Consider the following 10,659-nt stretch of genomic DNA (forward strand, 5'->3'; position numbering starts at 1 on the left):
CCGTCTTGCAGAACTAAAACTCTGTCCTCATTAAACATTAACCCCCCCATCCCCTGGTGCCCACCATTCGACTTTCTCTCTCTGTGAATTTGGCTACTCTTGGGACTTCATATAAATGGAATCATACAGTATTTGTCCTTTTTTGTCTGGTTTATTTCTCTTCGGATAATGCCCTTGAGTTTCGCCTATGTTGTAGCCGGTGTCAGAATGTCTTTCCTTCTTAAGGCTGAGCAATATTACATCACACGGATACACATATTTTGTCGTATCCATTCATCCATTTCTGGACAGTTGAGTTGTTTCATCTTTTGGCTATTTCAAATAGTGCTGCTCTGACACTGGTCTACACATATCTTTTTGAAACACTGGTTTCAGTTATTTTGTGTGCATACCCAGTAGTGGAATTTCTGGGTCAAGTGATAATTCTATGTTTACTTTTTTGAGGAACAACCATACTGTTTCCCACAGTGGTTGCAGCATTTTATAAGAATGTTCTGGTCTTGTGGAGTGCATGTCAGTGTGGTTTGAATATTCTACTTCTAGATATAAGCCCAAGAGAAATAAAAACATACATCCACACAAAGATGTGTGTACATACTAGTGTTTATAGCAACATCACTTTTTTATTTTTTAATATAATTTATTGACAAACTGCTTCCATACAACAATCCCAACAAGTGCCCTCCTCAATGCCCATCACGCACTTTCCCCTCTCCCCCACCCCCCATCAACCCTCAGTTTGTTCTCAGTATCCAAGAGTCTCTTATGATTTGCCTCCCTCCCTCTCTGTGACTTTTTTTCCCCCTTCCCCTCCCCCATGGTCTTCTGTTAAGTTTCTCAAGATCCATCTATGAGTGAAAACATATGGTATCTGTCTTTCTCTGACTGACTTATTTCACTTAGCATAACACTCTCCAGTTCCATCCATGTTGCTGCAAATAGCAACATCATTTATAACAGCCAAAAGGTGGAAACAACCCAAATATCCATTATGGATGGATAGATAAACACAATGGGCTATAGCCATAGAATGGAATATTATTCAGCCATAGAAAGGAATGAAATACTGATACGGGCTACAACATGAATGAACGTTGAAGACATCATGCTAAATGGAAGAAACCAAACGCACAAAAAAACACAAATTCCACTCATGCAGAATGTCTAGAACAAGGAGATCTATAGAGTCAGAAAATAGATCAGTGGTTGCCTAGGGTTGGGAGGTATGAGTGGAGGGAAGACGGGGGGCAATAACTAAAGGGCACAGGTTCTTTCTGAGGTGATGAAAATGTTCTCAAATTGGCTGTGGTAATAGTTGCACAACACTGAAAATAGTTTTAAAAAATTGTATTATACACTTTCAATGGATGGATTGCTTGGCACGTGAATTACATCTCTTTAACTCTGCTAGCATAACATAAAATAAAACGAAGTGAAATAAAGGCTGAAAAAGAATCAAGGAACAAGGTTGTGAGGAAGAGAAGACAGCAGCTGGGTCTGCTGATGCAGATGAACCAGACCCTCTGGGGCTGGACCCTCGTGGGTTTGAAGGCCAACTGTGTCAATTTCTGGTTGGGTGACCTGGGGCAGTCATTTCACTTCTGTGAGTCAATTTCTGTTGGGAGCAACAGTACTGATCTCTTGGGGCAGTTAACACTTGATGAAACAAGAAACAAGTGAAATTGGTATTATCTGCACAGTTGAATGTGGACGGGATGGAAGGGAGCATAATGATGGACGTGAAGGATTGATGGTAGCCTGATGAGCTGGACCCAGGGGTTGCTTTGTGGGTGGGCTGGTGTAAAAGCCCTGGCTGATTTTAATTCACTGCCTCAGCCTCCTTAGCGAGGGGGGTGTTGGTTAAGCTTCGTCATGACTCATTCCAGGGCGTTAGGTTCCATCTCGTCACCAAGGCTGTGCCAAGGGTGTGTCCCTCCCACCATGAGGTTTCTTGAGTGACAGAAAACTCACTTGCAATAAAGGGCCAGATGGCTGTGCTGCCCAATTTATACACAGGCCTCACAGGAGAAACACTGTCAGCTCCTTCTCCAAGGTCAGCACGTGGACCTGACCCCTCCTCGGTACTTAGCCCTGTTGGCAGTTAGCAGAGCACCAAGACTTGGCCCGGCTTTAAGGAGCAGCCATTTCTAGAGTCAGTAAGTAATTTAGCAGATATTGGTTCTCTCTACCCTCTCCTCTCCTCTTTTCTCCTTTTCTCTCTTCTCTCTCTTTCTTTTATTCTCTCCCTCTCCCTGCATGAATGGATGCTCTGGCAGTTTTGGCAGAACTAAAGAAACTTGCATCCATCCATCCATCCATCATCCTTTCATTATTTGTTTGTTTATTATTTGTTTACTCAACAAATTTCCTTGGGCACCACCTCTGTGCCCATTCCCACACTGCCTGCCCTGATGGAGACAGAGATAAGGAAATTCGGTTTTCGACGCTACAAACTGAGCTGCCTGTTCAGCCACCAGAAGAAGAATCAAAAGCACTGCTGTCACACAAGTATAAACATGCAGTGCTACAGGAGTCTGGAGAAGGGAGAGGCAGCTTCCACTGGGTTAACAGGGATGGTAAAACCTTCCTTGTTGGGCCATTGCTGTAAGGCATCTAGTGCTTTTCCAAGATCCTTCTCAGATGGGAAACCCAAGTCTCAGAGAGGAGAATAAGATGCTCGGGGTCACACAACTGGGAAGGGACAGGGGCAAGATTAATTCTGGTTTATCTGGTTCTAGAGTCCATGCTTTTTTCACTTTTTCTCTCACAGTATTTGGTTCCTCTTCCCTCACAGCACTGGCTCCAGTGTGTGTGTGTGTGTGTGTGTGTGTGTGTGTGCACTCACGCGCATGTGTATGCAGGTGTGTGTAAGAGAGAACAAGAGAGATCTTTTCTAAGATTTTATTTTAAGTAATCTCCATACCAAACATGCAGCTCGAACTCACAACTCCAAGATCAAGAGTTGCATGCTCCACCAACTGAGCCAGCCAGGAGCCCTGAGAGCAAGAGGGGTTTAATATTCATCTCTGTCATAGACTAGAGCTACATGAGGGTAGGGAGCATGTCCATATTATACAGTTTATTCCCAGTGACTGGCATATAATAGGCACCCAGAAACAATTTACTGGATAGATAGATATGTGGGTGGGTTAGTGGATGGATGGATGGATGGATGGATGGATGGATGAGTGCATGGCGGGGGGATGTCATAGCAGATGTGACTCATCCAAATTGGCAGAGAAGGGTCTTGACTAGTAAAGACACATTCCAAGCTGAAGAGGAAGTGTAAGAAAAGACAAGGAGGTGAGAAAACACCAAGAATATGGCAAGAGTCAGATTCTCTTCAGCCAGAAAGTAAAACAGAACTCAGACATGAGAACAAAGAACTCAGACAGATGTTCGGGCTCAAGGCAGAGGGAGGAAGGTGGATTGATCTGTTTGGATTAGAAACACACTGGGACAGTTTCAAAGCAGTCTTCCCCCACTTTGATGACATTGTCATTTTAAACCCAATCCCAAAGCGTCTCCTTGTTGATGTATCCCCTGCCTATTAGTTCCTGGGCAGCATAGGGGAGTACATGGGGCCACTTTCCCCCTCATCAGTCCAGGGCCTTCAGAGGGAAGTCCAAGCTGGCGAGGGTCTTGAGGGAGGGATAGGGAAAATTCCAGGGGGATGGATGGCATCTCAGTGTGGGCTTAGCTGGAGTGTCGTCACACTAGAGAAGACACACTTCACTACTCTCGTCTCTTGCCCGGCTCTGGCCATGAACCAAGTCCCCCCCACCGGGTTTCTATTCAGTCACAAAAATCCAGATAGACAAACTAGTCTGTTCCCTGAGCCCCTCTGGCTTCCCTTGGAGACCTTCACACTATCTTCTCTTAACCCCCCAGGATCAGCTAAGAGTGCAGAGAGCCGGACTCAGGATCAGAGGAAACATGAGCAACCCTCAGCCTTTGGAGGAGGTGGGTTGGGTGCAGTTTTGGGGAGAGGGGTGGGAGCATCTGGAGAGAGGGAAGGTAAGGAGCTTAGTGCTTCAGAGATATCGGAGAGGGTGAAAAATCATGATATGGATTCAGAGCTGGAAGATGCTTTGTGATCATTCATATGAAGGGGGGGGTGGGCAACAGAGATGGAAACCAACTTGGGGTGGAGGGACCTTGCTTTACCTCTCTCAGCCATCAGATTCTTAACACTATGGTTGATAGTGAAGATAAGAAAAGAAATTTTGACCCCAGTATCCTTCTTCTTCAGACAGGACAAGGTAGGATCTCAGTATTACCTTCAGAAATTTTGAGACCTCTTCAAATGAGAAAGTGATGCTCAGAACACTCTTAGGAAGGACGGAGAGAGAGACAAAACCACCAGTGTGACAGCTGGAAGGGATCTTCACAATCTCCTATGAGCATACTCATTGTCTGTGTTTGGAAATTGAGGCTCAGATAGGAGCAATGACTTGACCAAGTCCACAGAGAGTTAAAACAGAACCAGATCCCAGGTTAAGGTGCTAGACTTGGCAAATAAAAATAAAGGATACCCACTCAAATTTGAACTTCACTCTGACAACAAATAATCTTATAGTATGTAAGTATATCCTATGCACTATTTGGGACATACTTATATTTTTTTAAAAACTTGATTTTTTAATGTTTATTTATTTTTGAGACAGAGACAGAACAAGAGTGGGGGAGGGGCAGAGAGAGAGAGAGGGAGAGGATCTGAAGCAGCATCCAGGCTCCAAGCTGTCAGCACAGAGCTCAACACAAGGCCCGAACTCATGAACCATGAGACCATGACCCGAGCCAAAGTCGGCCACCTAAACAACTGAGCCACTCAGGCGCCCCACAAATATTTTTTTATCTGAAATTTGAGTGTTACTGGGCATCCTGTATTTTACCCAGCATCCCAAACCCCAGGCCTCTTTGGACCACATCTTCTGCTTCTCGTTGACCTCCCTACCCTTTTGATGATCTTTGTCAACTCTTGGCCCAGGAGGTATACGACATGTCAGGCGCCCGCTTAGCCCTGACACTGTGCGTCACCAAAGCCCGGAAAGGTTCGGAGGCAGACCTGGATGCCCTGGAACGCATGTTCCAGCAGCTGGGATTTGAGAGCACCATGAAGAGAAACCCCACCGCCCAGGTATTGTGCCCCAGGCCAGTGAGCGAGGGGGCTGGGCCAGAAGGTGGGCTCTGGGGCCACAGCTGAGTCTGGCCATTCCTCTTGTTCCAGCAATTCCAGGAAGAGCTGGAAAATTTTCAGCAGGCCATGGACGCCCGGGATGACTTCATCAGCTGTGCTTTTGTGGTGCTCATGGCACATGGGCTGGAAGGTCGCCTCGAAGGAGAGGATGAGAAGATGGCTGAGCTGGAAAACCTTTTCGAGGTTCTGAACAACAAGAATTGCCGGGCCCTGAGAGCCAAGCCGAAGGTGTACATCGTGCAGGCCTGTCGAGGAGGTGGGGACAAAGCCAAGAACACAGAATCCAGTGCAACCCCAGATCCACAGCCCCAGCTAAGCCTTGGGTTGCCAGTCTGCCTTATGATCTCCTTTCCCCCTCTGTCTCTGACTTTGCCTCTTCCTCTTCTTGGTGTTTCAGAACACAGGGACCCCGGTGAAACAGTAAGTGGAGACGATATCGTGATGATCGCCAAGGACAGTCCCCAAACCATCCCAACGTACACGGACACCCTCCACATCTACTCCACCGTGGAGGGTATGAGTCCCCAGCAGGCACAGGGTGGTCTCCCACTGTTCCTCACCCACCACTCCTGAGATGTTCCTCCAGGACCCACCCTTTCCCAGGGCCTCTTGCACCACACACACACACACACACACACACACACACACACACGCACTCCATCTCCCATCAGACCTCTCCGAGCCCTCTTCTCTGGAATCCTTAGGGTACATCGCATACAGAAATGACAAAGAGGGCTCGTGCTTCATCCAGACTCTGGTTGACGTGTTCACAGAGAGGAAAGGACCCATCCTGGAGCTTCTGACAGAGGTGAGTTGGGACAAGGTACCTGGAACCCTCACCCAGCCTGACACAGAAAATAGGATACTAATATCCTAGCAACAAGTTTCCTTAATGCAGGAAATTCCAAAGCCCATGGTATGTGAGATAATTTAGATGAAATACAGGTAAATTTCTGTAAATAAAACCCGTAAGTTGAACCGTTGGTTAAGAAAACTTTTTTTTTCTTCTAATGTGTTTTCATGGTGGATTAGGAAGAAAAAAAAACATAACAAGAATGTCCAACCAATGATTCCCTAGAGACTTTGGTATAGGGTGAGGCAATAAAGGTCTCCCATTTTAGGACGTGGAAACCCACCTACCTTGTTCTCTAACCTTCTCCTCATAAGCCCACTACATCAATTCCCCCAGGGACCCAGTCCCAAGGTGACCACGTCTCTTGCTTCAGGTGACCCGGAGGATGGCAGAAACAGAGCTGATTCAGGAAGGAAAAGCAAGGAAAGTGAATCCCGAGATCCAAAGCACCCTTCGGAAACGGCTCTATCTGCAATAGAAATACAAAGGGCAAGGAGGGGCTGTCTTTCAAGTGCTCTCTCTGCCCCACAGATATTTAGAGGCAGCTCTTACCCCATCCCTAAAATCTTTTCTTCTCAAGGCCAAGTGGCACCCAGCCCCCTCTTTCATCACACCCCTCAAACAGATCCTCCTTCCATCTGTCCCTGTCCTTCTTATAGCAAGCCAGCTAAAACATAGTACAAGGGCACAGCAATAATATCACCTTCTTCAGGCTGGAATCTCTATCTCTATTAATGCAACCTAAGAGTACATTCACTTCTCCTAGTTTCTGCTCCTATCTTCAACCGAAACCCTTTCTTTCTCCTATTGACTACACCTAGACAAATGTTACCGGATAAAGCTCAAGATACTCTACTGATAAACCAATGTCCACTCACCCCCTCCCATCCCAATCAAACTTCCACTGGCTCCTGAATCTCACTTGGAATGATAACCTCCTCTTAAGAACTATATCCATTTCCATCTCCCAGAGATTCCCTCCCTACCCCTGGAAATTCAGTAGGGCAAGAATCATTCTCTTTACAAGACTCCTCTTCCTTAGCAAAATGGTGCCTTGACATGATTCTCCTTTTAGCTTATGGGCTCTCTTTGGCTAATGGAAAAAGTTTCATCTTTTTCTGAGTCTCTCCCTACTAACTAATGCCTCCAAAGGCCCTGGACTCAGCCTTCTCTCCAAGAAAATCCATCCATGTATTCATTCTCAAGGCTTCACTTTTAACCAGTCTGAATCAGAGAATGTTGGAGCTATGTCAAATCCTCTAAAGTCACCCTCTTACTTTTCAGACAGTAAGATAGAGACCCAGAGAGGTTAAAAGGCTTGTCAAATGCCACACAGGTAGTCAGTAAGAGGGTCAAGGTCTGGCTTCCAGACCAGCCTCCTTGCCACTGCCTGCTAAGTCTTGAACCATCAAAACACTTTTCTTAATTTTTTTAACGTTTATTTAATTTTGAGAGGGGGGGACAGGGGAGGGGCAGAGAGAGAGGAAGACACAGAATTTGAAGCAGGCTCCAGGCTCTGACCTGCAGCACAGAGCCTGATGCAGGGCTCAAACTCACAAACCATGAGATCATGACCTGAGCCAAAGTCAGATGTTCAACCGACTGAGCCACCCAGGTGCCCCAAAACATTTTCTAATTAGAGGAACTTTCTAAGAAAAATTTTCTCTACTTGGAGATAGGAGCTCCTTGGAAGACCTACAAGCCCTCAATACCCAACGGTCAAGGCTACCTGCATGGGATTCCAGCACTGGGCTGGAATTTGAACCAGATCTCTGCCTGCCAAGTGTATGATTCATGTCTCCCCATCTCCAGCCTTGACCTTCCCTACTGAAATAACCTGTGGGCACATCTGCCATTATTGGAAATTCATAGTTAGAGATGAGTCTTTTCTTCTAGTTCCTCCTCCAAGTGTTCCCTGGAACCCTCACCCCAGACCCCAGGTTCAGAATTCTGCAGTTACCTCACACTCCCCTCTTTTTGCACCCTTCAAATGCCACCAGGCACCGTGTCCAGCACAGCCTGACTTTGAAACCATTCTCACATCTGTCTTCTCTTCCCTTACAAGTCACTCTTGAGGCTCAAGTCCATCCTCTGTGTCTGCATCTTTTTACCAGCTTCCTTCCTTGCCTCTCTGCCTGCCCATCTCACCCTATCTCTGCCCTCCATCTATAATTCACCTGCCTGGAATGCTCAAGAACACACAATGGTGCCCCATCATTTAGATATCAAGGCCAAACCCCACATCCTGATTTCTCACACGCTTACAATTCCCCTTTGTACCAGCAATCAGCTAAACTCCTCTCTCACCTCCCCCAGTGTGAATTCACTCCTCCAACACAAATGTCCCTTTACTCATTCCTGCTTCTGAGGCTTTGCTATCACCATTTCACTAACTGGGTGCCCTTTCTCTCCCTTCACTCCCTTTCCACTACCTCCCACCCATACATATTCCAAAGAACCATTTCCAAAATTCTTTCTAGTTTATTCTCCACTCTCACCCAGGATGAGACACTGATGATTACAAGACAGAGGGCGGGAAGAAGTCTTAGATCAACATAATGGAGGTTCAATAAACAGATGTCAAACTATAAAAGTATGTCTGGAATCTGCTCTGTACTTGAAATGTGAGGCCGATGTGAAAGGCATCATGGATTTGGTTTCTTTTTCCCAACGGCCCAGTGCCTCCCAGGCATGTCCATCATGAACAGAGAATCAGGAGTTTCATCTATCTCTTTCATAAAAGTAGACGCGTTGAGGGGCGCCTGGGTGGCGCAGTCGGTTAAGCGTCCGACTTCAGCCAGGTCACGATCTCGCGGTCCGTGAGTTCGAGCCCCGCGTCGGGCTCTGGGCTGATGGCTCAGAGCCTGGAGCCTGTTTCCGATTCTGTGTCTCCCTCTCTCTCTGCCCCTCCCCCGTTCATGCTCTGTCTCTCTCTGTCCCAAAAATAAATAAACATTGAAAAAAAAAATTAAAAAAAAAAAAAAGTAGACGCGTTGGGAATTTGTGAAGTCAGCAGCCACATTTCCATTCCAAGTGGATATATTTTACATGACTGTCACCACGATGTCATCTCCAGAATGTTCCCAAGGAAGTATCCAGACACAGGACTGTAGCTTTTCAGGACCATAAGGGACCCTGGAGATCAGCTAATTACAGGATCACAGATATTTAGTAAGTGTACTACCTGTCTCTTATCCAGGAGCCCATGGCAGGCATGACTAATCAAACACACCTTTCCTACTGAAGTCAAGTGTAGCTTCAAAGTATTTCTCCTCTTAGAACTCCAGGAAATATAAGCAATTCATTAGTGAGGGACTTATCTAGAGTCACCAAGTTCTTTCTTTCTTTTTTTTTTAAGTAAGCTCCACACCCATCATGGAGCCCAACGTGGGGCTTAAACTCATAACCCTGAGCTCAAAACCTAAGCTGAGATCAAGAGTCTGACACTTAACTGACTCAGCCACTCAGGCACCCCTAGAGTCACCAAGTTCTTTTTTTTTTTTTTAATATATGAAATTTATTGTTAACTTGGTTTCCATACAACACCCAGTGCTCATCCCAACAGGTAGAGTCACCAAGTTCTTAAATCGGAAACCCAGGGCCCCTCATTCTATAATAGTGCAGTAATAGTCATGGCAGCTGTGAGGGCTTTGTCCATGGGAATGGCAGAGCAAGTGGCTAAGGCAGGGTTGAGTATACACAGAGCCAAGGAGATCTGGGATAATGCATTTACTGAGTCCTGTTCACCCACCCATGTGGTCCAAACACCCAATGATTCCAGAGTCTCCAAATAAATACAAGGATCGACCAACTGTGCCCCACTTGGCAAATCCAAATTTTTTTACAGGTTGATTTAATTTTGGGAGAGAGAGCGTGTGAGCCAGGGAGGGGCAGAGAGAGACGGGGACAGAGAATCTGAAGTGGGCTCTGTGCCAACAGCAGCGAGCCCCATGCATGCCTTGAACTCACACACCGTGAGAGTATGACCTGAGCTGAAGGCAGACACTCAACCAACGAGCCACCCAGTTTTTATGAATAAAGTTTTATCGGCACACAGTGATGCTCGTTCATTTACACATTGTCAATGGTTTCTTTTACCCTGCAATGGCGGACTTCGGTAATTATAACACATAACATATGGCCTGAAAAGCTGAAAATATCGACTCCCTAGCCCTTTTCAGAAGTGTGCCAACCCCCATCCTAATGTCTTTCCAACAAATTCCCATTTTGCTGAAGTCAGCCAGAGTTACTCATCACCAAGAACCATACCTGATACAATAGGCGACAGCACTGAAATCAATGGCTTAATTCTTCAAGACCCCTGATTAAAGATCTCCCCCAAGTACTTAGTAAGGATTTGAAAGTGTATCCTGGAAGTTTATTGCTCAGTATCAACGGCAGATCCAAGTTTTGCAGGACCTGTACAATTGGTCCAGGAGGAGTTTCTCCCTAAGAAAACTACAAAAATACCAACACAGAATTAGTACAGCCATGTGAGTTATCAGGTCTCTCCCAAGGCCCTGCAGGGGGCCCATGAAAGTGAGGTACCTGTGGCTTATGCTGTGTTAGCTTCACATAAAAACCCACCTCTGTCCACCATCTGTTC

General features: G+C 46.1%; 1 protein-coding gene across 1 annotated transcript; it reads left to right on the forward strand.

Moving 5' to 3' along the window:
* Positions 1-1,978: 1,978 nt before the first annotated feature.
* CASP14 (caspase 14) lies at positions 1,979-7,055 on the forward strand. Its single transcript, XM_045492317.1, has 7 exons — positions 1,979-2,156; positions 3,892-3,963; positions 4,991-5,140; positions 5,231-5,456; positions 5,598-5,714; positions 5,905-6,008; positions 6,427-7,055. The coding sequence occupies exons 2-7, from the start codon at positions 3,937-3,939 to the stop codon at positions 6,529-6,531; spliced, it is 729 nt and encodes a 242-aa protein (XP_045348273.1). The 5' UTR covers positions 1,979-2,156; positions 3,892-3,936; the 3' UTR covers positions 6,532-7,055.
* Positions 7,056-10,659: the final 3,604 nt, after the last annotated feature.

Source organism: Leopardus geoffroyi, chromosome A2, assembly GCF_018350155.1.
Source record: "Leopardus geoffroyi isolate Oge1 chromosome A2, O.geoffroyi_Oge1_pat1.0, whole genome shotgun sequence".
Lineage (NCBI taxonomy): Eukaryota > Metazoa > Chordata > Mammalia > Carnivora > Felidae > Leopardus > Leopardus geoffroyi.

Coding starts and splice junctions, on each gene's coding strand:
- CASP14 (XM_045492317.1), top strand. CDS start 3,937: ATGAGCAACCCTCAGCCTTTGGAGGAG. Junction 5,715..5,904: donor CATCTACTCCACCGTGGAGG/GTATGAGTCCCC, acceptor TGGAATCCTTAG/GGTACATCGCATACAGAAAT. Junction 6,009..6,426: donor TCCTGGAGCTTCTGACAGAG/GTGAGTTGGGAC, acceptor CTCTTGCTTCAG/GTGACCCGGAGGATGGCAGA.